Source organism: Kogia breviceps, chromosome 14 (assembly GCF_026419965.1).
Source record: "Kogia breviceps isolate mKogBre1 chromosome 14, mKogBre1 haplotype 1, whole genome shotgun sequence".
NCBI lineage: Eukaryota > Metazoa > Chordata > Mammalia > Artiodactyla > Physeteridae > Kogia > Kogia breviceps.
In genome coordinates this window covers 44,313,954-44,341,630 of record NC_081323.1, presented here as the reverse complement: position 1 = coordinate 44,341,630, position 27,677 = coordinate 44,313,954, and the positions used below count along the sequence as shown (strand labels likewise).

The window sequence follows — 27,677 nt, the reverse complement described above, 5'->3', positions numbered from 1 at the left end:
ATGATGTGTTAATCAGATTTCTTAACAGCAGAACTTCCCAGGCCAATAATTAGCTAATGTGCTACATAACAACTCTCCAAGAGGTGAATAAATCCTGCAAGAATTCCAACTTTATACTCAAGGGTTGTTGACTGATAAGAATTTAAATGTGAAACCCTTCTAAAAACATTTGAATGTTTTATCCCAAAGAAGTGGATCTCACTAATCACCATAAAACCTTTTAATCACCTATAGGACACACCTCAGAAAAGCTGTTAAAGGACCAAAATCTTGCTAATGGTCCAGCCACTAATTAGTAGAGGGTTTGAGGACAATGCCTAAAGGGTCAGGTTTTCTTTCTAGAGTTTCAGAAAAACCTTTCTGAACCCATGTTTTATAAGCAGGGCCAAGACCTGAGATCTGGGCTATGGCCATATCTTCAGGACAAGCCGCATGAATGAAGATGACACTTGTTCAGTGAACAACTAACCTGGGCCCCAGGATCATCCTTAGAGAGGAAAGGGGTAATAAAGAAGGCAGGAGAAGAGTAGAGCAACTTTAGGGCATTTGGGGATCTTAGGGAGAAAAGCTTTATTTAAGCACAGGTCATACATGGCCTTCTAGCTGGTCAAGGTTGGCACCATTACTTTATATCATATGATTATAGGGCAGAATTTAACCCAAAGTAGGACTTTGCCTAAGTGGTGTGGTTTGAGGAACATACAAAAAGCCACTACATAGTATTCCCAACCAGCCTGCCTTAGTAGCTGAAATTCTGCCATCTGGATATCCACTTGTTTCTATGAATTAAATCCCCATGGCTTGACAACCTGAAAATGTGTTTAGAAGGGTATTACACACACCTTCTTATTGGTCAAGAACACTTGAGTATATATGACTCCACCATCTATCTGAAACAGGCTTTACAGAAATGGATACAGTATGAGTAAGCTTAGATTCAGGATGGGGGCTTGGGAAAGACAGATGGATAACAAAGGACACTCCAAGAAGGCACTCGAGGAAGGCTGCTGCAGTTGTGGGGAAGGGCCAAGAGTTACCACCCAGAGCTTATGTAACTAGTCCAGGTTGCTTCAGCAATAGGACATGGGTCCAGATGTTTCAACATAGAGGACTGTGTGAGGTTCCTGAATTGCCCAAAAGGAGGAAGGCTGCTTGAGAGTTAGCTGAAAGAGTCATTTCATGAAAGGGAGGGTTCTTTTGAGGCTGGCGCTAGCCCAGCCACACAGCCGCAGGAATGTCTCCGGAACAGAAAAGCTCATCCTTCTTAGAACAAATTTGGGCCTGGGGTCTCCTTCCGAAGAACTCTAGGGACTCCCAATAACATCACTAGCATTGAGAGGCTCCTCACTGTGGCAGGAGAGGCAGTGACTCTCAGACCAGGAGACATGGAGACAAAGACTGGGCTGGCCACCAGGAAAGGAGCCTCACAGATCTTCCTTGGGACTCCTTACCTCACGATGTCGGAGCTGCAAATTCTGGCCTTCATAGTACAAGTTGTAGGTCTTCAGATGCAGGAGAAGTTCGTTCCTTAAGGGAAAAATACAAGAGGTGTCACAATCTCAGGTGAAGCCACTTATAATGCAGTTGTTCCCTCTTTTTCTCACCTCTAACCTGGCCTTCAGTCATTCCAGTCTGGGTATTTGTCTACATGTGTACATATACACGTACACACACCCAGAGTTCAAGGTCAAGGTCAAGAGTTAATACTACCTGGAACAGACTGGATATAAAGAGCAACTCCAGAAAACCAAGGCAGGTCTGGTCTGCTGAAAAAGGTTGGCATCTGTCACAGCACTCCCCAAACCCAAGCTAATTGGGTTTCATAGATTCATAGAGGCAAACAGACTTCAAAAGCCCATAGACAGGATTTCTCCAGCCTCTCCACAGCCTTTCCTCCCTCACACATGCTGTGAGTGAGGAGAGGACAATCACTACAAACCTTCACAAGACTCAGAAACTCCTAGAATTTCAGAAAGTTTAAAGGGACAGGTCTGGGTCCCACTGACTTATGCTTCATTGACATGACCTTATCATGTGTTTAAAAACTTACCGACTCCCATCAAGAGTGGAACAGATGAATAAAGGCAGCTATGGTCACACAATGGAGCAGCAATGAGAATATGAATGAACTACACATAACATGGATGAATCTCACAGATATTACGCTGAGTGAAAGAAGCCAGACACAAAAGAGCACATATTGTATGATTCCATTTATATGACATTCGAGGTGGGTGTTAGAATTCAGATAGTGGTTCACCTTTGGGAGTGGTGACTAGAAGTGGGCATAAGGGGGCTTCTGAACCCTAGTAATGTACTCTTCTAGGTGCTTTTATCTTTTTAATCTATTCTAGGTGCTTTTGGTTTATAAAAATATTTTTTAAAAACCTTACAAGGCCTCTAAATACTGGTTTCCGAGTGGCCCCCCTGGGAGCACAGCTCTGCTAAATGTGAGACAGCATGTCACACCCTTTGTGATCAGAGTGAGAGCTGTCAAACCTGAACATGCTGTGATCAAGTTTTATCTGAAAGTGAATGAGGGAAGGCCTGGGAAGGGCTTGAGGAGGCAGAGGTGTGTTCTTTTGCCTATACTCAGGCAAGAGGCAAGGGAGTTCAGTCCCTCTAAATCCAGCCATTCAACGGAGAGATTTGGGGCCACACAGGAGGTCAAAACCGGCTGGAAACTCCAAGAAGTCCCAGACAAGCTAAACCTAAATAAGCTGGAGTGAATTAGTAAAAAATGTGACTCCAAATAACCTAAAACAAAAGCTGTTTGATACTTTTGAACACAAAGATCTGAAACTAGGATTTAAAAGTACTGGTCGGTAGAAGCCCTGGGGGACATCCATCAGTGAAGAGGTAAGTATGATCCATAGCTCACACAACTGTGTGTCTGTGTATGGCCAAGTGCGTCTAAAGGAATTATACCAATTTGGTCTCAAATAAATTAAACATCTTGTTAAGATAGAGAACATAAATATATACAAATCCCTGTGCTGGATGTTAAAATGTATCTGCAAACTTATAATTTTAAAAAGTCCACTTTGGCTTAGGCCCTGCCATATCAGCAAAAATCTGAGTTCAAAAGATTTTAGTGCATATAAAGCAATGAAACTGTCTCCCTCTGTTCAGGGGGCACCTGTGCCCATTTTAGCCAGAACTCCAGCAGCACAGGGACACAACCCAGCCAGGACTTCCCTGGGGTATACCACAGACAAGACAGTGAGCAGCCAGCACCAACTCCTCCTCCTGGAAGTCCTCCAGGACATCATCTCTTTTGAACCCCTAAGGGTGCCATGTCCTGAAGACCTCCTTAACTTCACTTTCTATGGCCAGGCTCTGGGGGCATGTTTTTTATCTATAGTAGCAAACTTGCTGATGCTCTCACTAGTCCACACTCAGGTGCTTTCTCCTTCTCACACACATGAGCTCCTGTCATGCACAGAGGAGGCTCCTCTGCCAGTGGCTTCCATTCACATGGGACTGGCCACTGCAAACACAATAGCATAGCAAAAAATCTTACTTGGAAATGTATTTATCTTGTCCACATGGGACTAGGGAAGTTTGGTGACTGTAGTCCATTCTTCCTTTCTCTTTTCATCAGACGAGAGGCCTATATTTGAAAGGTGAAGACAGAGGTTAAAGTCAGGTTGTGTCCTTAGGAACTCAGCAGACCATGTACCAGGTGCGGGGAGCACATGGCTCTCTGTCCCTGCCCCAGATCCACAGCTCGAGCAGCCCAACACTGACCCAGGGCCAGGGAAATGCCACACTGCTGGCTACTGCCTCTGCTTGTCACAGCCTCTGAGAAAAATCCCACTTGATCATGGTGTATGATCCTTTAAATGCACTGTTGCAATTCAGTTTGCCAGTATTTTGTTGAGAATTTTTATATTTACTTTCATCTAGTATTTCAGCCTGCAGTTTTTTGTGGTTTTTTAAATTGTAATGTCCTTATCTGGCTTTGGTATCTGGCATTGTAAAATGAGTTTGGGAGGGTTCCATCTTCTTCAATTTTTTGGTAAGAGTTTGAGAAGGATCAGTATTAACTCTTCTTTAGATGTTTGGTAGAATTCACCAAAGAAACCGTCTGGTCTTGGGCTTTTCTTCGTTGGGAGGTTTTAGATTGTGGATGTTCAGTATCACTAATCATCAGGGAAACGTAAATCTTGCAAACTATTATATACAGGATGGATAAACAACAACGTCCTACTGTATAGCACAGGGAACTATATTCAACATCGTGTGATAAACCATACTGGAAAAAATATGAAAAAGAATACATATGTGTATAACTGAGTCACTTTGCTGTACAGCAGAAATTAAAACCATTATAAATCAACTATACTTCAATAAAATTTTTTGAAAAAAACACAATGAGATATCACCTCACACCTGTTAGAATGGCTATCATTAAAAAGACATGAGACAACAAGTGTTGGTGAGGATGCAGAGAAACTGAAACACTCGTGCACTATTGGTGGGAATTTGTAAAATGGTGCAGCGCTGTGGAAATCAGTATGGCAGTTTCTCAAAAACTTAAAAATAGAACTGCCATATGATCCAGCAATTCTACTTCTGAGTACATACGCAAAAGAACTGGAAGTAGGACCTTGAAGAGATATCTGTACACCCATGTTCTTCACAGCATTAATCACAACAGCCAAAAGGTGAAAGCCACTCAAATATCCATCAGTGGATGAATGGATTAACAATGTGGGGTGTATATATATATATATATATATATATGTGTGTGTGTGTGTGTGTGTGTGTGTGTGTGTGTGTGTGTGTGTGTGTGTGTATGTAAAATGTAATATTATTCAGCCTTAAAAAGGAAGGAAACCCTGTCACACATTACAACATGGATGAACCATGAGGACATTATGCCAAGTGAAGTAATCTAGTCCCAAAAGGACAAGTACTCTATGATTTTACTTACATGAGGTACCTAGGTCAAATCCATAGAGACAAGAAAGTAGAATGGTGGTTGCCAGGGGCTGGGGAAGGTGGAATGGCAAGTTACTATTTAATGGGTATAGAGTTTCAGTTTTGCAAGATGAAAACAGTTCTGTGGCTGGATGACAGTGATGGCTCCACAACAATGTGAATGTACTTAATGCCACTGAACTGTACACTTAAAATGGTTATGATGGCAAATTTTATGTGTGTTTTGCCACAAATTTTTTAAATAGAAAAAGCAGGCAGAAAATCAGTGCTATAGTGACATAATGTGAAAAGGATTCAAACCACTGTTGCTGGCTTTGAAGCTGGGGGAATCGGGTGTGAGCCAAGGAATGTGGGTGGCCTCTAGAAGCTGGAAAGGACAAGGAAATGGATTCACCCCTAGATCCTCTAGAAAAGAACACAGGCCCTGCCAAAACCTTGATTCTAGTCCAGGAAGACCGATGTCAGACCTCTGACCTACAGAACCAGAAGATAATAAATTTGTATTGTTTTAAGCCACTAAGTTTTGGTAATTTGGTACAAGAACAACAGGAAACTAATACAAAGGCTCCCTAAGGAAGGGGTATAAGAGGGAGGAAGGGAGTGGAGGGCTGAGTTCCATTCAGAAAATTCATACCCCACCTGTATACCCAAAAGTGGTACCCCAAGAACACAATTGTTCTCTCTAAATTTTAATTTTTCAATTCTTCAAAAAAGGAAAAAATAATCACACAATTTGGAGTATATACGTACTGCAAAAAAAAGAAAAGGAAAGAAAGTCAGACTACTGAGAAAGTTTTTCTTTTCTTCTTAAGTGACAATTACCATAACTAGTGAGTACCCATTTTTTTAAAGCACCTCTTCTATGCATATGTAAATGTATACGTTCATTTATTGTGTGCCTAAGATGTGTCAAAGCTTTGCGTTTACTGATAACAGTTCAACAGCAAATAAAATGGCACAGCCCCGCCTTCAAGTGTACATGGTCCAGCAGGAGGTGGATATGAGGGGAAAGACAATTCTATCGAGGAGGGCAGGTGCCACAGCAGCACACAGGAAAGGCACCTGATCTGGACTTGGGTGGGGTCCCAGGAGCTTTCTGGAGGAAGTGAACTCTAAACTGAGACCTCAGTGATGCGATAGAGCTGGCAAAGGTGAGGGGCAGAGTGGTCCAGGCAGGAGCATGCACCAAGATGGGGTGGTGTGTGTGCTGGACCTTGACCATGTCAAGGAGTTTGGACTTTGAAGTACAATGGGGGGTGTGGTAGGCTGAATAATGGACTCCAAAGATATCCAGGTCCTAATCCCTGGAACCTCTCAATGTCACGTTATATGGTGACAGGGACTTTGCAGATGTGATTAAATTAAGGATCTTGAAATGGGAAGACTATCCTAGATTACCTGGGTGGACCCTAAATGTAATCACAAGTATCCTAGTAAGAAAGGCAGAGGGAAATTCTACAGACAACCTCAGCAGAGAAAGATATTTGAAGATGCTACGCTGTGGATGAAAGATGGAGAAAGAGACCGTCGTGAGCCAAGGAACACAGCCAGAAAAGGCAAGCAAATGAAATTCCCCCACAGCCTCTAGAGGGAGCGCAGCCCTACTGACACCTTAGTTTTGGTCCACTGAAACCAATGTCACACTTCCGGCCTCCAGAATGTAAGAGAGTGTATTTTTGTTGTTTCAAACCACCAGGTCTGTGATGATATTTTATAGTGGCAATAGGAAAACAAGGGGAGTTATAAGGGAAGGGTGTGATCTGAGTTGAATTTTGGAATGATTATCTCACTCTGCTGTCTACTTTGAGAAAGGATTGGAGAAGAAAACAGAGGTAGGGGGACCAATTGAGAGGCTTGTCCCAGGGAAGCAGGCAATGGGGATGGAGTAACAGAGTCTAAAGAGTTTAAAGAGGTAGAGGAAAAAGTCATGATCCATCAATAAAAAGATTTGGAAAGGGCCAGATTCGACATGGGGGTAAAAGGCAGAGTCCAGCACGATGCCTGGCTACTGGTGACGATAGCGATGAAGGTGGCCATGCACAGTCACAAGCACTGGTGTGAGGAACACAGGCCGAGTCTGAGGCAGGGCCATGGAACCCCGTGATGCAGATGACAAGAAGCACAGCCAGGTCTGCGGCCCAGGAGGAGTGACAGTGTGGAGCTCCCGGGGAGGGAATCCTGGCTTGGCTGAAGGGAGGGAGGTCAGGAGAGTGGCAAGACTACCAGGGAGAGAGCAGGGAGGGCTGAAGGGGCAGGGCCAAGGGCAGGGATTCAAAGGACCCAGTAGGTCAGGGATGGGCAGAGAAAAAATGGGTCCCTATAAGAGGAGGGAGAACAGGAGATGCAGTATCCTGGAAGCCAAGAGAACAGGGGGCCCTGAGAAGAAGGCCAAGATCAGCAGAGCCAGGAGCTGGTGGTGGGAGCCCAAGGAAGGGAAACCCAGAGGGCCCTCTGATTTACCACACAGAATCATGGGGGACCTCGGCCAGAGCCAATGCCAAAGCTTGGATGGAGGAGAAATCAGATTAGTAGTGCCTGGCCATTGACAGACCTCATCCTGAAGATTCAGGTCTTTCTCCAGCCAGGGAAATAGCCTATACTTGCTTTGATTACTGCTTCTCTTCCTTCCATTCTTGGTTTTTCTTCTGCAATGTCTCTATCCCCTCTCTCCAGCACTATACATACATACATACATACTTACATACATCCCTGCAGTTATCCTCCAGATCTCGTATAATTTTTACTCACAGTCTCCACCTCCTTATTTTCCCCAGAATTCTACAGCTAATTTTCTAACTCACTGATTGGATTTTCTGCAGGACTCTCATTCACTGCCTCCATAATAACCTATAATTTGGTAATTTTGTCTTGGATCTGAAAGCAATCTGTCCTGCTCCTAAGACAAATCCCTTTTGACAGTACATCCTCTTAAATCTACTGAAAATACCAATTAGAGAAATTAAGTCTTCTCTGCAGTTACTAAAGCTATTTGGTACTTGAGGAAAACAGGCAGATTAATGAAACAATATCACATACAGAAATAGACCCAAATATATTTGGGAACATAGAATGTGTGCTACCTTTCTAAATAGCAGGGAAAAGATAGATTAAGAAAACAAAATGTTGCTGAAGAATTGACTGGCCTTTGGAAAGGGGAAGATGGGGAATCTAAATCCCTACCTTATTCCTCCACCAAAAGAAATCATAAATGAATTAAAAAATTAAACATTAAAAACATAAAATGCTAGAGGGAAATTTGAACTGGGGAAAACTTTCTTGACCCCAAATCCAGAAGGCATGATGAAAAAAGAAAACTGGATACCAATCTGTAAAAATTTTAAGCTTCTGTTTGGAAAAAAAATTTACCTTATCCTGAGTCAAAAGGCAAATGACAAATTGGGGTAAAATATTTACAATACATATTATGAAAGGTTAATCTCCTTAATATGTAAGTCTTTAATAATTCAATAAGAAAAAGACGACACTCAATAGAAAATTTGTCAAAGCATATGAACAGATAGTTCACAGAAAAATAAATACAAATAGTTAATAAAGATGTTCAATCTCCCTCATCACTGTTTTTTACTTACCAGGTTGATAAAAATAAACAAGTAGTCTGATGGCCCAAATGTTGGAATTCTCTAAAGCTCTCTCTGTCTACATATTGAGTGACTTCACCAAGGCCATTGTTATAAATCTGACCTATAGACTCACTTGGCCCAACCTTTGTCTCCAGCCTGACTTCTCCCCACCTTTTTTCTTACTTTTACATTTCTTCGGTTAGGAATGTTAGGAAAATACACAGCCAACCACATTGTTGAATTGAAATTACAGGTAGCTGATTCTATGACCCAACCCGTCCTTTGTCTATCTCAAGGACAACAACTGCATCTGTCTTCATAAACTTTCCAACCATCACCACAAATCACTGGCTACCTCCAGCCAGCTGGAGAGGAAAAAAAAGCCAGCTACACTTACATACACTTTAAGGCAAACACAGTAGCAGAGCAAACAAAAGGCCGGAAATTTAGAGTTCAGTCCAATATTGCTTAAGCAGAGTATTGTTCTCACACAAGAAAGAGTCAGAGGAAGATGGTTGATGGGGCTGGGATCCACATTCAAATGGACACTTCTGCCAAGGGTGCCTGCCAATATCTACAGTCTCGAAGAGAGGGATTTGCTCAGCTAGCTGGTTGCAATTCTTCTGCCTTCTCTCTTATTATCAAGAATTTATGAAGCCCTCCTGGACTCCACAATGCCTTGTAAGGATCATTTCCAAGCATCGCTTCCACATTGCCTTGAGAATATAGAACCAATCTTCAACATCTCTTTGAAGAGGGGAAAGCAAGATAGAGAGGAAGGAGGGGGCTTCCCACATCAGCCAGCATCTCAGGCACAGAATGGAGACAGCTCACTGCTTCCCACAAGGAGAAAGGAGGAGAGAGAGACAGAATGGGACAGGAATGAAAGGGCAGATTTGACACAAATAATCTTTGACGTGGAGTCACTCTTTAGAAGTCTAAAACATATTTAAACCTACTGAACCCCCCCCCCGTGAACATGGCCATTTAGCCCTCAAGACTTCTAGATCAGTACAACTTCTCTTTAGAAAAACTTTAAAAAAACTTTAAAAGATAAAATGTATATTGAATGTCTACTAACTACAAAGCATGTCTGCTAACATGTCTGGAGATGTGAATACTGTTGGGCTTGCCAAGTCAGGACATGAGCCTCCTAGTCACCTAGTTACAGTGGAGAACTGTTGAGGCCACTAACCAGTCAGTCCTCTCTTCTGGCACACCTCATACCCTGGCATGTTCTGGGTTCTCCTCAGCTCCATTAAATGCCTAGGCAATGTCAGCAGAACCTAGCACTTCCCATGTGAAGACCCATCCACTACTTCCTGTCCTGCTCCCAAGACAACTTGAGGGCACAACCTTCCCTAAGATCCAAGAGAATGTCTTGGATGATGACATCCCAGCTACAAAGAACTTTCTACGCCTGTTTTTCATGCTCTGTGAGTCTGCCCATGCTTCTCAGACCCAAACAAATTCACATATTCCCTAGACCCTGATCCAAAACTTACCTCCCCCTACAAACTGTTCTCGCTGTCCCTGGGCAGTGTTGGGGGGATAGGCACCCACACCTCAGCCTGTCCTTCAGTACAGCACTTACCACCACACAGAAACTATTCATTTGGTGTTTCTTTCCCCTCCCAGGCCTAGAGCTTTGTCTCTTTGGACCCCCAGCTCCCACACTGTGCCTCTCTCCTGCAAATATTCCCATTCTCATTATTAATTCTTCAGTGGAGACAGTGGATTCAACAGTCAGCCCAAAGAAAGCTAACCTGCTGTCTTAGGTTAGGGAATTCCTAGAGGCAGAGGTCAAAATAAGGATTCTTGTGCACATGAGTTATTAAGGAATTGATTTCAGAAGAAACCTGTAAGGGAGTGAGGGAAGAAGGACTGGGCTGGGGAAGGAACTGGAGCCCAGCCACAGCCTGATCCCATGGGAGCTCTAAGGTGTGAACAACTCCACTGAATTGTTCCACCCTAAGACAGGCAGGCCAGGCCTTTGTACCCCGCGCTAGTCAGTCACTGGTTGACAGCCACCTCTGGGAGGAGGGAGTGAGCACCGAGGCATTATCCTGCAAGAGCAATTCTCAAGACTAGTGAGCAACTGAGACCTGTCGACAGTCCACACCCATAACATGCAGTAGATAAAGCGGGGGGGGGCTTCCCTGGTGGTGCAGTGGTTAAGAATTTGCCTGCCAATGCAGGGGACATAGGTTCAATCCCTAGCCTGGGAAGATCTCACATGCCGTGGAAGCCCGTGTGCCACAACTACTGAGCCTGCGGTCTAGAGCCCGCAAGCCACAGCTACTGAAGCCCGTGCGCCTAGAGCCTGTGCTCTGCAACAAGAGTAGCCACAACAATGAGAAGCCGATGCACTGCAACGAAGAGTAGCTCTCACCTGCTGCAACTAGAGAAAGCCTGCGCACAGCAACAAAGACCCAACGCAGCCAAAAATAAAAACAAACAAACAAATTAATTAATTAATTAAAAAGAATCCGCCTGCTGATGCAGGGGACATGGGTTCGAGCCCTGGTCCGGGAAGATCCCACATGCTGCAGAGCAGCTAGGCCCATGAACCACAACTACTGAGCTTGCATTCTAGAGCCTGCGAGCCACAACTACTGAAGCCCGCATGCCTAGAGCCCGTGCTCCACAACAAGAGAAGCCCACGCACGTAACGAAGCATAGCCTCCACTTGCCACAACTACAGAAAGCCTGCACGCAGCAACGAAAACCCAATGCAGCCAAAAACAAATAAATAAATTTATTTTTTAAAAAACAGATAAAGGGGATCTGGGTGGGCACCAGCAGCGGCCACTACACCTGCTCCGCGTTAGAGTTTGAAACTCCTGGCTCCATCACCTTCCTCTACCGACTCTCAAGCTGGGACAAAACAGCTACCTGCACAGGATCTCCAGGTGCAGTCGGTACAAGGCTGAGCTGCAGGAATGGGGACAGACTTGCCCAAGTTCTGGACCAGTCAAAACCCTGTAGCTACCCTGTAGCTGTTGCACAAAGGATCCTTTCCTCTTTCTTTTCACAGAACCGCCCCCCCACCAACTCACAGGTGTTTCCAGCCTCCCCAAGAATAAATGAGGGGCCGGCCAGGCTCTTGAAATTAACCAGCTCAATTTCCTGTGATGAGGGCAAGCATTAAGTCCTCAGGAAGCTTGAGGAGGTGGGAAAGCCATCAAAGCTCTGTTCAAAGAGAGCAGAAGCTCCTCTGTTCTTAGCTCTTGGTTCCTCCAGACTCCTGTGCCCTCACTCGCTTTCTGTCAGGGAGCCCAGAGAACACACTCAAGTTAATCTGGTCTCAGAGCATACCCAGGAGGCTAGCTTATCCCTACACAGTTTCTGTTCCAGCCTAGAGACCAAGTGTCTCTCATCTTATTGATCAACTGGAAAGTCCCCAGCAGGCAAATACGGAACAGAAAGGGGGGCCACCCCTGGCTGGAAAGTCCAGAGTGAGATGAAGAACCCCTTTGGTATTTTGTTTGTTTTCTGTTTCCTAAAGGGTCTTTCTGATTGCATAACAGGAGCCAGGCCCCCACCCCACTACCACCTCACCTCCCAGGGTAGGATGGGGGGTGCCGGAGCAACAGCGAATTTATAGGACCCAGGCAGTCCCAGTCTCTAAGAAAATATAACTAGGAGAGAGAGACAGGTTGGGAAAGGGGAGCGCTTATTCCATGAAGCATTCCCTTGGGGGCAAACCCCACAGAGCCACCCCCAGACCAGCAAGAAGGACATGCACTTGGCAAGCCTCAGCTGAAACCAAAGTGGGAAGGAATAACAGCTGAACTCAGGACACACGACTCTCAGAGGTTCTAATTCTGGGTGCTCATTAGACTCTCTTGGAGGGGGAATGGGGTAGGGGGTTAATTTGAAATTCCTGATGTCAAGGCTGCAACTCAGACCAATTTCATCAGACCCTCCGGGAGGAGGTCCAGCCACGAGCATTTTTAAAACCTCCCCAGGTCATGCCAATGTACAACCAGGGCTTAGAACCACTATGAAATCTGATGGGCATGGAGCTGTGTAAACTGAGGACACCCCCAAATGCATCTCAATGAAGCCTTTCAAGAATGGAAGGAACAGAATTTTCTAAAAGCAAACTGAGTTGAGGCCTTCCTTCCCATTACTAACATTTCAAAGGGGAGAGGGGACAGTGCAGAGCATCCCCGAGGATGTGTGCCTGTACACACTGTACAGGCACAGAGCTGATGCAAGGGGCCCCATCACCAAACCAGGGCACCACACCACAGAAGCCAGGGAGCCAGCTGCAGGCCCCAAATGCAAAGGAAACACTAGCTGGGGGCCTGCAGCTTCCCCTCTTGGGGCCTCTCCCCACCTCTTCTCTGAACCCTGGTCGGCCCTGCCCTCTGGGGACAATCTGGAGCTCTAGGGTTGGAGAAGAAAGTTATCTGACACGGTGCTTCATACTATAGTATGGAAGACTGCCTCATCAGGTCTCCTGAGGGACTCTGCTTTGTAACCAAGCAGTGAGAGAGGAGATAGTGCTGACTCCTCCGCACTTCAGCCTCCTCCTATGGGGGCAGGAAGAAGTGTTGATGGCAAACAGGAAACCCCAGCCCTACTGCGCCACACAAGGAAGGAGACTTGAGCTGCGGCCTGGGGCCCTGCCAAGATCTAGAGATTACAAGAGATTCCACCTGAGCCCGTCCTGAACATGGGCAAAATTCGTGCTGCCTAGGAAGGAAACAGCATACTTAGCCTTCCATCTACATGCTTTCTTCAATAAAAGGCCCACTTACTGGTCAAACCCATTTGCCTCCTCCATCCCTTTCCAACCCGGTGTCCCGGACCCCTGGGAACTACCCACATGTTTCTCAGTCACTCTACTCAGGAAAAGAACATCAAACAGCACCAAAGGGAGAGATAAGGTCAAGTGTACTGGGTATATGTACTCTACTTCCTCAGCTTTATTGTGAATGTGAATACAAAGCTTTGCCCCTCCACACCCCAAAAGGACGTTAGAGGTTAGGGAAAAGGGAGGGGAAGGTATTTGGGAATAGGTTGGCTTGTCCTGCCTGAGGACGGAAGGCACTTAATGTGGAGGCACGTAGCAAAGAGAACTAACAGAAGAGGAGTCAAAGGAGGCCCTGGTCTCCTGTTTCCCTCACAAATAGGGAACAGAACAATCACAACAGTATTACTATGTTAATAATAAAACAACAAGTGTGAATAATAGACAACTACCAGAAATGCAAGCTTACTACAGGCTAGATATTACCTGCTTCGACTCATTTAATCCCCATAAAAACCCCATGAAGAAAGAAACATTAATATTCCCATTTTGTAGATGAAGCAACTGAGGCACAAAGAAGTGAAGTAACTTGTCCAAAGACACACAGCCAGGAAGAGGCAGAGCTAGAGTTCAAACCCAGGACTGTCTGATGCAAAGCTGAACCTTATTTAGTACACCTTCTCTTGAGGTGAATGGGAAGAGTTTTCAGCTAAAAGTCACCTAACCTGGCCATATTCTAGAGAAGTGTATATCAGAATCCCCCAGAGGGCTCATTGAATACAGATTCCTGTCCCACTCCTCCCAATTTCTGATTCAGTACCTCTAGAGTGGGGCCTGAGAATGTGCATTCCTACCAAGCTCCCAAGTGATGCTGGTGCTGATGGTGACAAGACTCTAGAAGCCTTCTCCTATTCCTTACAAGAACCCACAGGGAAGGCTTTATTTTTATCACTTTAAAGATGAGGAAACAGAAGGTGCCAGAGGTCAGGTGACTTGTCCCAGGTCACAGAGCTGACATGATGAGGCCAGTGCTCCTTCTGTGGTGCCCTGTCTGGACATGAGGGTCTCCGAGTAGGACAGGCAGCTGCTGGCCACAGCACACCCCAGAGTCCTGGGGAAGGCAGGTGAGTCAGTGACTGGCCTGGCAGACAAGCTGAAGGAAAAGCAGACCTTGCAGGAGCCCAGGATAGAGATCCCATCCAGGGACCCAGGTATTTGCAATGTTACAGAGCCATGAATCCCCAGACACATCTTACCCTCTGTCTAAAGAACAAGCTACCCCCTACACTCATGGGCCCCCAAAACCGCCTGCCCCCCTCCTCCTGGAAAAAACCTGGAGGCCTGACTGACAACAGGTACGAGGCCCCTGCTGACAGGCAACGTCACTATTATCTCAGGAGGCAGTCTCTGTCTGGTCCACCTCCCAGATGAGGACCTGAGATTCAGCAGGACAGGTGGCCAAGCTGGGCGCCCTCCTGCCAGCAGCAAGGTCTGCAAAGCCCCAGCTCCTTCCACCGACAGCTGGGTCCTTGACCCTTCTTGCTTAGGCCTTTCTCACACAGGTGTGAGTCCCTCAGTGTGGCTGGGGAAGATCTGAGGGAATGGTCTCGGGATGCCTGCCGGGAAGGGCTGCCTTCTACTCTCACGCCAGTGGGCAGGTGGCCAGACGAGTGACCCCAAGAGTCACAACAAACAGTCACCCCCCTCCAAATGATCATTTCGCGGGCCCAGATGAGCAACTACTTGTTTATAGGGAAGTCCTGTCAACATCTACAAGCTTTTGACTTCAGGACAGATATTTAAAAGAAAACCCAAAGACCCCTTAGCCTCATAGGGGATGAGCAAGGTGTTGGAATGGGGCCAAAAAAGGCATGAAGGAAGCAAAAACTCCAGACAGAAGAAGTGGTATGTGTGTGAATGTGTAGGTGTGGATGTGAGTAAATGTATATGTATGTAGATATGTAAGGGAGAGTGTGTGTGTAAAAGTGTCCGTATGGGTGTGAGGGAGAGAGCATGCAAGTGCACATATGAATGTGTGGTACGGGTGTGTGAGGGAGTGTGTGTGTGTGTGCAAAGAACTTAGAGTCCACCTCAGAGAACCCAAAGACCCAGAAAGCGAACCATCCAATATCTACAGGCCCCAGGGAAGGTCCTGGCCACCTCTGCCTCCCTGATGGAAGGGAAGCAGCGCCTCCGTCATCTTCAGCCAGAGGGGCCCTGCCCAGATGGCCCCTCACAGGATAAAGCTCAACAAAGTGCAAAACTCCATGTAACTGACTTGGCATGAGGAAAGAGTGGGAAGTTAGTGGAGGCATACAAGACATGTAAGACTAAGCATTCCTTCATCTGCATTTCTCAAAACCGAGGGCTATTTTATGCGGTATTTAAAGTCCTGCCTTCAGAAGGGCAAATTAAGCTTTCCTCCAGCCCAATAATTGCAAGGTTTAAGTGGAGCCCTGTCCCACAGGGACGGCCCAAGGTCTGTGTCACTTCTCATGCTCTGAGCCCCCACTCACCATCAGCTCCAGGCACTGCTGGCTTATCCTGGCAGGTGAGGAGGCCATCTCCAGTTCCCCACTTCCTACAAGCACAGGTTTCTTTCAGGCCATGCTTCCTGTTTACTAAGTGCTTCTCTGAAACTCATCTCTGACCTCACATCCCCTTCCTAAGGGAACCCCAGCAGTTCTTCCCTTTTTTGGTGTTACAGGCTGAGACTATGAGCTTTGTGTGCAGAGATCTTAGGGTTTCCTCTCCTTGCTACCCAGGGCCAGGATTGGAAACCCAAAAGCCGAAAGTGCTGGCCTCCTCCACTGCCAGAGACAGGCAGTTTCCTCGCCCTTGAAGCAGTAAGGAAGGCAAGCGGAGGAAGGGTCAGTGTGTGCTGAGCCCTCCCCTGGGGCAGCCACTGTGGGGCATCTCACATCCACCCTTTTTTAACCTCATTAATGCCCTACAACAGGTGTGGGGAAATTTAGCTTCACATAGCAGATCTCAGACTCAGGAGAAACAGCTCATCCAGGGGTTTCCAGAACATTTCCAAGAGGCTGAGGGGAAGTTTTCCACAAAACCACACTCACACCCTCCTCTGCCTGTCCTGCAACCAGCTGACTAACCCTAAAGAGAAATCAGCACCATGAAAAACCAAACTTCTCAAAATGGCCTTCAAAGGCTGTTTCCATAAAATCTTTATACTTCCCCCACTGTCTGGGATTAAAAGAGCAGCCTTCTGCTGGGCAGAGAGAAAACAGGCAGAGCCAGGTGAAGAAACTCCCAGAGAACACAGTAGGCACATCTGTCCTCCCAGACCTACATTCTTTCACCAGCTCACTGGAGGGTTGGGGCAGGCTCTTCTGGGAGATTGCTTAATGAGAAACTTAAAACATTTTCCACAGAACAAGGCATCCCAAAGTAAAGCCACTTGACCCACTCCCATGACCCCTGAATAGAGCCACACAACCTAGTATCCAGTTTCTGGGTACTGAAGCTTCCTGGCCTCCTCTCACCTCAGACCAGACTGAAACACACATACATACCACCTCCCCTGCCCCCACCCCTCTGCCCCATGTTCCCAATTATCCTGTCATATACACAACCCACCACATGCACAAGAGAGCAATCCTTGCCCCAGATATCTGTATAATCAACTGTAAGAGCCTATGTGGACCCTTAGGAAGAGGGCACTGATTATCTGAGGCCACTACCCATCTCCCCAGAGTTCTTAGGATCTCATGGATTCCATCAGTTAAAGTCCTCCCTGCATCCCAGGCAGGCTGACCCTGCCTGTGGACAAAGCATTCAGCAGCCATACCCACAGCTGCCATTGGCGGGTATTTCGTAGGTTGAGTTGAGCCACAGGGTCAGGAATACACAAAGGATGCTTAAAATAGAAAGGCTGAGGCTCTCCTTCTCAATCTTTAAGAAAGATGGTCTCAACAACATGACTTCCACCTGGTTTGGACCTCACTCACTACATGACAGCTGTTAGGTTTGAGGCACAGTGAACCCTAAGCACACCCTCTCAATCCCACCACCACACACAGAAAACCCTGGGATAAGATGATTTGCCAGCAACCAGCAAGCCCCAAATGTGATTAGTTCTAAGGCCCAATGGCCATCCACCTTTGTCCTGCCAGGCTGAGATGGAGGTCAGATGCTGACCCCCACCCCAGGTAATGGTGGCGGAGGCAGCAAGGATGGCCCAGGACCTTGTGGCCCAGCCTGAAATGACAATACCAGAGACCAACCACCACAATTCTCTCCCAGGTCTTTCTTGTTCCTTTCCTTTTTATTATACAAGTAAAACAGACTTTTTAAATTTTAAAAATATAGATAAGCAAAATGATTAGGATCCACCAACGGACAATTACTGTGCAACTGCACTTTTTTTTTTTTTTTTTTTTTTTTTTTTGCGGTATGCGGGCCTCTCACTGCTGTGGCCTCTCCCGTTGCGGAGCACAGGCTCCGGACGCGCAGGCCCAGCGGCCATGGCTCACGGGTTTAGTTGCTCCGCGGCATGTGGGATCTTCCCGGACCAGGGCACGAACCCGTGTCTCCTGCATCGGCAGGCGGATTCTCAACCACTGCGCCACCAGGGAAGCCCTGCAACTGCACTTTTATAAGAAACCTAGAGTAGGGAAATTCATGAAGACAGTAAGTATAATAGAGGTTACCAGGGGCTGGGGTGCGGGGAGAGTTAGTGTTCAATGGGTACAATCTGTGTTTGGGATGATGGAAAAGTTCCGGAAATAAATAATGGCGATGGTCATACAACACTGTGAATGCACTTAATGCCACTGCTATGGTCTGAATATTTGTATCCTCCCCGAATTCATATGTTGAAATCCTATGATGGTGTTAGGAGGTGGGGCCTTTGGGAGGTAATTAGGTCATAAGGGTGGAGTCTTGAAAGGGATTAAAGGAGACCCTGCCGCACATCCAAGCCCCTTCTGCCATGTGAGGATATAGTGAGAAGTCTGCATTCTGGAAGAGGACCTTCACCTGACCATGCTCACACCCTGATGACTTCCAGCCTCCAAAACTGTGAGAAATAAATTTCTGTTGTTTGTAAGTCACTCAATCTGTGGGATTTGTTATATAGTATAGCTCAAACAGACTAAGACAGCCACCGAATTGTGTACTTAAAAATGGTTAAAAAGGTAAATTTTATATTGTGTATATTTTACCATAATACAAAATCGAAAATATTTAATGTAAAAAATTTAAGATCAAAATTTTCCAAAATTCCACCACTCAGAGACAACCACTATTAACATTTTTCCAAATATCATTCCAGAGGCAAATATAAGTGGATGATATGATATACCTTACAAAAATAGCACATTGTTTGGTAACCTACTTTTTAGAAATGTATCATATTTTCCCGTGTTAACAGATACACATCTATATCCTAAATTTTTTGTAGTCACATGGTATTTTTATGTATAAATACACCATGATTAACAATTTTACTATTTGGGGGCATTTAGTCTCCATTTTTGTTGTTGTTATTATTATTATTATAAAAAAAGTTGCATGGGACATCCCTTATGCACATATTTTTCTTCATGTGTCCAATTATATCCTTAGGATAAGAATTCCTATGGGTGGAATTGCTGAGTCAGGGACTCCCTCAGGAGGATTATCAATGGAGCATTGTGAGTAAAACCCAACTAGGAATGCTGAATTCTGTCATATAGAAGTCTCTTCCTCTGTGCAGACTTTTGTTGGTTTCCACTTGAGTGTCTACAACATTGCATAGTGGTTCAGGAAAGTAGGGCATATCCTTTCCATATTCTCCTTACCCACTCCTCAGGCCTCCTCTGAGGACACATCATGCCTACGTCATTAAGTGAAACTGGCACACAAGGAAGGCAAAAATTTTACTGGGACAATTCTACTGAAATCCCTTGTGCCAGCAGGAAAGACTAAAACTTTAGGATGGCCCAGTGCTGGGTGCCCCATGGTGGGCAACCTAATTGTAGACACATGAAACGTTTTCTTTTGTTAAATGTTGTTTTGTATGGACAGAAGGAGAATGCAATAGACTCTTCCTGAGGAGACCAAGGGCCAGAAGGGACCTGTGGAATCATCTAAGTCTTGGCCTTGGAGATGGGGAAACCAAGGCCCCCAAAGACTCAGAGCACTCACTTCAATAATCTTTAACTGAACCTCAGAAGTGTCTCATACACAGTGATTCAGCCAGTTCAGGGCACAGTTGAACATACCCTAAATTTTGATACCTAGTACAATCGGCTGCACGGCGCGGCTTGTGGGATCTTAGTTCCCTGACCAGGAATCGAACCCGCGCCCCCTGCAGTGGAAGCACTGGAAGTGTGTAGTCCTCTGCCAGGGAAGCCCCCACACCTAGTAAAATTCGTATCCTCCTCACCCTGTGTACAAAATCGGAAATTAAGATCACTGATCACATCCCAGAGCAGTGAAGGCCAGGTGTGTGCTAGAGATGGCTCCTACTGGCTCTCAAGCCTCTCTCTCCAAAGTATTATAATTCTCTATGGTCCACCAAAACACCCATTCCCAAATCCATCATAGCCCCATCTGTACTACTCAAAGAGCCAGCAAATGTTGCCTGAATGCTTGCTGTGTGCCAGGCCCCTGTCTGAGCACGTATCACACTGAGATAGTTACCATTTCCATCATACAGCTGGGGAAACTGAGACTCAGAGACTGTTTTTTTCTTCTCATTTTTTATTCAGTTAACAGTATTTAAGAGGAATCCAAGATATAAAAGGCATTTTGCAGGATGCTACCAAGGTGAGTCAGTCAAGGACTCTGCTCTCAAATTTCACAAGGTGAGAGATAGAGAACAATGAAACAAGGAAGAAAGGGATGGGCAAAATGTGGGATGAGAAGGCAAAAGATGGGGCTGTACTCCCACGGGGCACAGTCAGGGAACAATTCCTGGATGCAGTGACATTGGAAGTAGCTGGAAATGTGGCCCCAAGCTTTTCAGCCCTGAGTAGGTCCTGCTGGGTGGTAGGAGTGTTCTACTTTATCAGAACCACGGTTTATTTATTTTTTCCATTATGGTGTATTACAGGATATGGAATACAGTTCCCTGTGCTGTACAATAGGACCTTGTTGTTCATCCATTCTATGTATAATAGTTTGCATCTGCTAGTCCCAAACTCCCAATCTAACCCTCCCCCTTGGCAAGGTCTAGTCTCTATGGAGACTCAAAGAATTAAAATGACTTTAACTACAGACTAAAGCCTTAGGTTGGTTTCCCCCAGAAGTTGACCATAAGACAAGGATTTGGGGACTTCCCTGGTGACACAGTGGTTAAGAATCCGCCTGCCAATGCAGGGGACATGGGTTCGATCCCTGGTCCGGGAAGATCCCACATGCCACGGAGCAACTAAGCTCGTGTGACACAGCTACTGAGCCTGTGCTCTAGAGCCCGTGAGCCACAACTACTGAGCCTGTGTGCCACAACTACTGAAGCCCATGTGCTTAGAGCCCATGCTCCGCAACAAGAGAAGCCACTGCCATGAGAAGCCCGCACACCGCAATGAAGAGTCATCCCCGCTCACAACTAGAGAAAGCACGCATGCAGCAGTGAAGACCCAATGCAGCCAAATATAAAATAATAAATAAATTTATTTAGAAAAATAAGAGAAAAATATTTTTTTTAAAAAAAGGACAAGGATTCGAGTGCAAGTTGAAAGGGAGTGGGAAAGTGAAAGAGGGAAGGGAAGGCAGCCAGTGAAGGGAGACACTTATTACTGTTAGCAACTGGGATATGGTCCTACAAGGCAACTCTGAAATACAGCATGGAATATGCCTCAGTTACCCCAACAGAGAGGTGAGGGAGTTGGAGTATTTATACACTTTCTCCCATCAGTCACTGGTTGAGGTCAAGGGAACACAGGAAGGATGCTGACAGCATCTATTACACTGCCCAAAATCATCCTGCTAGAAACTCTGAATGCCATTCAAACTCCAAATCCAACAGTTCTTTCATTTCTCTATAGAAAGGAGCAGTTAATCAAACTAACACTGTGGATAAAGTGTTATGCTGGTGAAAGTAAACCTATTGGCCAAATCACTTCCGGTTAACATGTCCAAGGAAATATAAGGTATCTTTTTGCTAATTTTTATCAATATAAGGAATAGAAAAAGCCATTCTAAGTCACTTTGCTCATCTCACTGGAATTAACCAAATGCCCTTCCCTGCCCACTTCTTCAGTGAGAGGTTGCCTTCTCTAGTTCAGTCACAGCTGTCTTGGGCAGAAGTTCTACAGCCTCAAGCTGTCATACCTGAGCAGCTGCATCAGCATCCAGAGTCTACCATCCAAGGGATGATTTAAAAATGACCTCCTGGCCACCTAGCCAATGGAGTCTGGAAGATGTTCCTGTTTACTGTGCCCTGCTCCCCCACTGCCTCCTACCCCATCCCCTCCCCCACCACATCCTCCATGAGAATCCACAAATAGCCAAATAAATGAAGCCTTCAGTCATGGGCCTGTGGTAGCTTAACCAGCCTCAAAGATTTATTTACAATTCTTCTGGAGAGGCAGGGAGGTATTTAAATAACACAGTGTGTCATTGGGATAAATAACTGGACCATATTGTGAAGAGTGGGGAGGGGTGGGGAGGTATAGGAGGAGACCACTGACCTAGTTTTACAAACCCAGCTGTAGCAGCTCTCCGCAACTATAGCTTGAAGACAGAGACTGTACATCTTGTTCCATTCTAAGAACACTACTGAGACCTGCCCAGTTTCTCACTCTGGGCAGAGGAAAAGGAATGTGGACAAATTCTGAGACTGCTCTTGGGATCATCCAATCTCCCAAGTTCTCCAAGGGATTCTCTGACAATCTGGTCCCAACTCCACACCTCACCTCCCAGTGAGGACACTTCCTGCCAAAAGTATCCTAGAGAAGACTGAAGGAAATAATTAGGCCGAGGTCCTTTGTACTTTGGTGACAGGACCCCTTTCTGGCAAGGCCTGCAGTCCAGCTCTTGGCAGTCTAGCATAGGTGCCAGAATACTTGGTCCTGGACACCTCTCCAGCCAACTCTCTTGGTCATTCCTAAGGAGCTCATGCACAGAAGGCAGACAAAAAGCTTGGCTCCAGGAAACAGACCAAGAAATCAAAGCAAAACTCGGTAACTGAGTGGTCTCAGGTAGGCCAGTGCATCCAAGAGTGACAAGCAGAACTGAAGGACTGACAACAAGGTGTAGGGTTGTCAACCATCCTGGACCAACTCCTAGGATAACACAAACTGGAGAGAGGGCCTGAGCCCAGAACAGAAGCCATGCAGAGATGCAGAGAAGTGGACTCTTGGGCAGAGTGAGACCGCCCTCAGGAAGGCAGGGGTGCTGCCAGCAGGAGGTACAGCAGGGGCAGAATACTGCACAGGCCCTGGCCCACTCAGCCAGGTGCAGAGGGCATATCTTCTACCTTCCCCTGGAAGAGGGTATGACTAGGGGCCCCAGATCCCCTGGCCTTCTCTCAGCCAAGCTTCCCCAGATTTCACTAGCATAAAAAACTAGGACAGAGGAACATAGGATATGCCTAGGTTGCACTCCAAAGATTATCCTATCCCCCCTGCACTCCACCTCTGCTCTCCCTTCTCCTGAAAGAGGAGCAGGATTCACCTTCCAGCCTCTCAGCATAGGGAATCCTGAATTGAACCAGCCCAGACTCCCAGGTGCCTGGGCAGGTTGCATGCTCTGTCTCCACCTCCTTGTCCCAAGGCAAGAACTACCCTCTTTCCAAAGCTACTGTCCCTCTCTGAGCTCAGGCATCATTTGAGGTCCTCTTCTGTCCCCCTGAGGCCCACCCGACTGCAGCAGCTCCCAGGCATCAGGCTGACCTGTTCAGAGGAGAAAGCACAGCTGGTGCCCACACTCATGGCCATACTCCAGGGTCTCTGATTCCAAATGGGCACCTCACAGGCAGACTCCACATTCTCTGAGACACTGCATTTGGACACAAGTTTGAAAACAACAAAACAAAACAAAACAAAACTCTCCTCAAACTACCCAATATAGCCACTGAGAAATTTCTTTAATTCTTCAGACCACCTGCAGAAAAAGTTCCCAGTAAGGAAATGTGGATTGGTGAATAAAATAAATCCAACCCCAGATTCCTCAACCAGATACTCGGGAAAGAAGGCCCCTGGCTCTGTCTCACAGCTGTTTAAAAGAATCATTGTTTCTAATTCTTTCCTCCCATTGTACCAAGATCAACTGTGGCAGGAATTGTTATTTGTCAGCTCATTGGTTCATACATTCATTCATCACATGTAAAGTACTTATTATAAATTTGGCCAGTTCTAGACATGGCCTCTGTTCTCTGGGAGAACAAGTTTTAGGGATCCAGATTCCACACCCCTGGAAATAAAGTGCACCGCAGCGTTCAGAAGCCTGGCGCTCAACTCCTCCTGTCACTGAGGCGCAGAGGTGCGGTGGACAGCCCAGGACCCACGGAGCGCCCCAGGATAAGATGGAACCCTATATCTCCCTGTCAGGCCACCGTGCCTCTCTGCTGTCCCCAGGGATCTCCCAGCTTAGGAACTGAGTGCAATGCAGGCACTCCAAATGCAGAAGTGGCCGGGGTCGGCCCAAGGCACTTGCCTCTCTGGCGAGAGAGGATGCAAAACCGAGATTCCCAGCTACCTCCGGCATCAGCTCCGGAGACGGGCTGCGAGCCGGCAAAGGGGAAGTGCAACGAGGACCCAGGGCCCCCGCGCATCCGGCGCCCTTCTGAAGGCCAAGGGAGGCTCTGGCGCCGGAGGTTGGAACCCGCCTCCAGGGAATCGTCGGTTGAGCCGGGAAGAACAGGGCCAGATTAAGATGGGACACCCCCCAGGACGCCCCCCGATTAGGGTCGGGGCCTGCCGTCCCTGCACCTGCCCGCCCGGCACCTTCTAGCCAGGGAATCCCGGGGACACCGGGGATAGGGTGGGGGTGCCTTCCTGCCGCCGCCCTTGGCGTGGAGAGAAGGAAGGACGCCCCAGGAATCGGAGGGGGAGGACGAGCCTAGAGTCACAACTTTCTCCCGCGGAAGGCGGGCAGGCTGGGGTTCCGCACCTACGCGGCCCCTGCAGAGTCCACACGCCCGGGAACTCCCAGTGTCTGGGGAAGAAGGGAGGAGAACAGGAGCAGACGAGGACTGAGGGGCTGACTCGGACGGGGCAGGGGACACTGCAGGAAAACTTTCGGCGAGGGGAGAGAGGACCGCCCAGTGCACCACACCTTGCGCCCCGCAAATCGGGCCCGGAGCCTCGCTCCCCGCGGCCCGCACCCCGCGCCTTGCCTGCGTCCGGTGCCGGCTGCACCTCTCGCGCGCTGCGGGGACCTTGGAGTTGGAAAGTAGGGGTGTTGCGGCCGGGGACGGCTCCAGCCAGCGTCTCGGTCAGCGGTCGGCGGGCCCGGCTCCCTTACAGCCCTGCTGAGCTTGCGGCAGCCGCGCGATTGGGGGTCGGGCGCCCAGTCCCCCTCCGCCCCTCCTCGCTCTCTCTCCCGCCCCTCTGCCTTTATCTGCCCCAATCGGATCTGACCGCCCTCCCTCCCCCTCTTTCTTTAGCTCTCCATCTCTCCCTCCACCCCTCTTCCCTGGCCTTTCTTCTTCCCCCTCCTCTCCCGCCCTCTCTCCCCCCGGGGGGGCGGGGCTTCTCCCCTCCCTCCCAGACAAAGCTGCGGCTGCTTATCCCCTGCTAGTCCGGGCTCAGGCTGCAATCTCCTCTTCCGGCCTGGGGTGGAGGGGTAGAAGTGGGGGGGTGGGGAGGATGAGCTGGCTCACTCACCCCATTCTCCGCGGCCTTCTCCAAAAGGGATATCGTCTTGGCCCGAGCCCCTTGGTTTGCTCCGGGCGGTGACGGCCACTCCCAGAGAACAGTCACGCTGCCCCGCGGAGCCCACGTCGAGCGCCCTGGATTCCCCAGGCAGAGGATATGGGATTTTTTTCTAACACCTGCTTATTCCAAAAAGGGTTTGAGCTGAGCAAGGCCTCTTGGACTTCGCGGGCTGGCAGACGTGACAGAAATGTGAAGGAGGCCAAGTTTCTTTGTCCTTCTCTCACCTCCCCCTCTTAGCCATCCCTGGACCTCCAGGGCCTCTCAGCATACACGGAGCCCTAGAGCACCCCAGATTTGGGGCGCCTTATTTGTTCCCTCCCTCTTATGGCAATTGTCCCCCAACATACATACTCCAACCCTGCAGGGTCGGTCCCCATGCCTTTTCAGCGTGGAAGGGGGACTAAGGATTAATGGGTAGACAACCCTCAGGGTACAGCTGGGTCAGCTCATCCCTCCTGGAAGCGAAACATTCTTTATAAATTCATTGTTTGGATCGTGGAATGTGTTTCCCTTAGAAACAATGTTATAAATGGTGACCTGCTTCCCAGACTGGCCACAGAAGTCTTTTGAACCCAAAATGCAGCTGAAGGTTGGTGGTGAAACTGTGTCAGCTACCCCAAAACAAGGAGACCACTGATCAACTATAGAAAAAAAAAAATATATATATATATATATATATCTTCTGGTTCTTTCCCAAGCTATAAACAGAAAGGTCAATCATTAATTCACCGTCCCCCACCCCAAACTTTGGAGTTACTACTCTGTATTAGTAAGCTTCTTTGCTTTGCAGGTAATAGGAGCACCCTCAGGGGAATGTATTATGAGGACATGGGGATTCCCCTACAACCTCAGGGTCAGAACTGCAGGGAGAGCTCGGTAAGAAGCAAACCTAGAACTTGAAGGGCTTCCAGTAACCCAGAAAGTCTTCTCTGAGGAGCCAACTTTTCTCTTTCACCGTAGACTGGCATTCGCTGCACCCCAGACACATGGCAGAGGGTGGCCATCACTTCCATCACTGGGGCTTAGAGCTCCCTGTTGAGGAAGGCAGCCAGGTGGAACTAGAATCCCTTAGTCTCTACTCCAGTCTCCCAGGACAGCAACTCATTGGCCCAGTTTAGGTCAGGTGACCATCCATTGTCCAAATTAGGCTGCCAGGAACCCTGACCTGTTTAAAACAAAATCCATTCTTCTCCACTTAGAGTCTCCATCTTGGTGAATACATTGATTGATTAGTTCAAGACACCAGAAAACACCTTTCTTTTCATCAATTTCCCCATACAGAAAGCACAAGGGAGAAAGGAATATGCCTTTATCCTTCAAGGCAGTGTAGGGACAATACTTCTGTAACAGGGATGATATATTGCAAATATTAAACTGCTATATTAAATCCTCCTTAAACCATGTTTTCTTGTAGACTTCCACCCCCATGGACTAAACCAGGAGGCACATGGCCCCAAAGAAGCAGCAGAAAAGTATTTCTAGAACCATCCTCTAGTAGAAATACAATGCATGCCATAGTTGCAATTTAAAACTTTATAGCCACATTAAAAATAATTTTTAAAAGTGAAATTAATTTTAATAATATATCTTATTTAACCCAACATAAAAATTATTCATGAAGTATTTTACATTCTATCTTTGTTTTTTGGGGGGAGTGGTACGCAGGCCTCTCACCGCTGTGGCCTCTCCCGTTGCGGAGCACAGGCTCTGGACGCACAGGCTCCGGACACACAGGCTCAGCGGCCATGACTCATGGACCCAGCCGCTCCACGGCATGTGGGATCCTCCCAAACCGGGGCACGAACCCGCGTCCCCTGCATCGGCAGGCGGACTCCCAACCACTGTGCCACTAGGGAAGCCCTATATCCTATCTTTGCACTAAGGCTAATCAGGTGTGTATTTACACTTCAAAACATCTCAATTTGGACGTTAAATTTTGAAATAAAATTTCAAAAATTTAAAAATACCTGATCTGTATTTAGGTTTTATAAAATTTTCACTTGAAAAAGTATATTCACATACCCAAGTTGTTCCAACATGCTTAAAAGTTTCCCAATAACTGAATTATCAGTTTTTAAATTTAAGTTTTAATTAATTAAGTTTATATAAACTTAATACTCAGTTCCACTAATCACATTTCAAGTGCATGATAGCGACATGTGTCTAGTAGCCACCATATTGGGACAGCACAAGTTTAAGAGCAAAGAGGTCACTGATGAGCTTGAGTCTCAAAGCCAACTTCCCAAAGTTCCCTGGCAGTCCAGTGGTTAAGACTCTGTGCTTCCAGTCCAGGGGGTGCCAGTCGGGGAACAAAGATCCCACATGCCAGACGGTGCGGCCAAAGAAAAGAAAAAGCCAACTTCCCTTTTCTCTTTAGCAAAATAGTGACAGAAATATCAAGCATGGTCAGAGAAAATGATTTTCCACATTCTTTTATGTCCCCCTGTAACATCTCAAGAGGCAGACTTTGCATACCTAGATCAGAGTTCTACTTTATGCCTGGGAAGAAGCAGGAGATGCAGAGAAGTGGGGAGGCCTAAAGCCTACCCTTAAGTACCCAGG

At 47.0% G+C, this 27,677-nt stretch overlaps 1 protein-coding gene across 7 annotated transcripts in view; it reads right to left on the bottom strand.

The window, feature by feature from the left end:
* Positions 1 to 24,855, bottom strand: part of RASSF2 (Ras association domain family member 2) — a 41,530-nt gene extending 16,675 nt beyond the window's left edge. For 2 of the 7 annotated variants that reach the window (XM_067012481.1, XM_067012486.1), the window contains exons 1-3: positions 24,575 to 24,775; positions 3,524 to 3,613; positions 1,452 to 1,527 (exon numbers count right to left, since the gene is read on the bottom strand). In XM_067012481.1, the coding sequence (XP_066868582.1) occupies positions 1,452 to 1,527; positions 3,524 to 3,582 (135 nt within the window). In that variant the 5' untranslated portion in view covers positions 3,583 to 3,613; positions 24,575 to 24,775. Of the gene's footprint in view, positions 1 to 1,451; positions 1,528 to 3,523; positions 3,615 to 15,806; positions 15,911 to 23,129; positions 23,236 to 23,575; positions 23,650 to 24,513; positions 24,541 to 24,574 lie in introns of those variants that run through there. The other 5 variants (XM_067012480.1, XM_067012484.1, XM_067012482.1 and 2 more) reach the window with 5 other exon arrangements.
* Between the last annotated feature and the right edge of the window lie 2,822 nt (positions 24,856 to 27,677).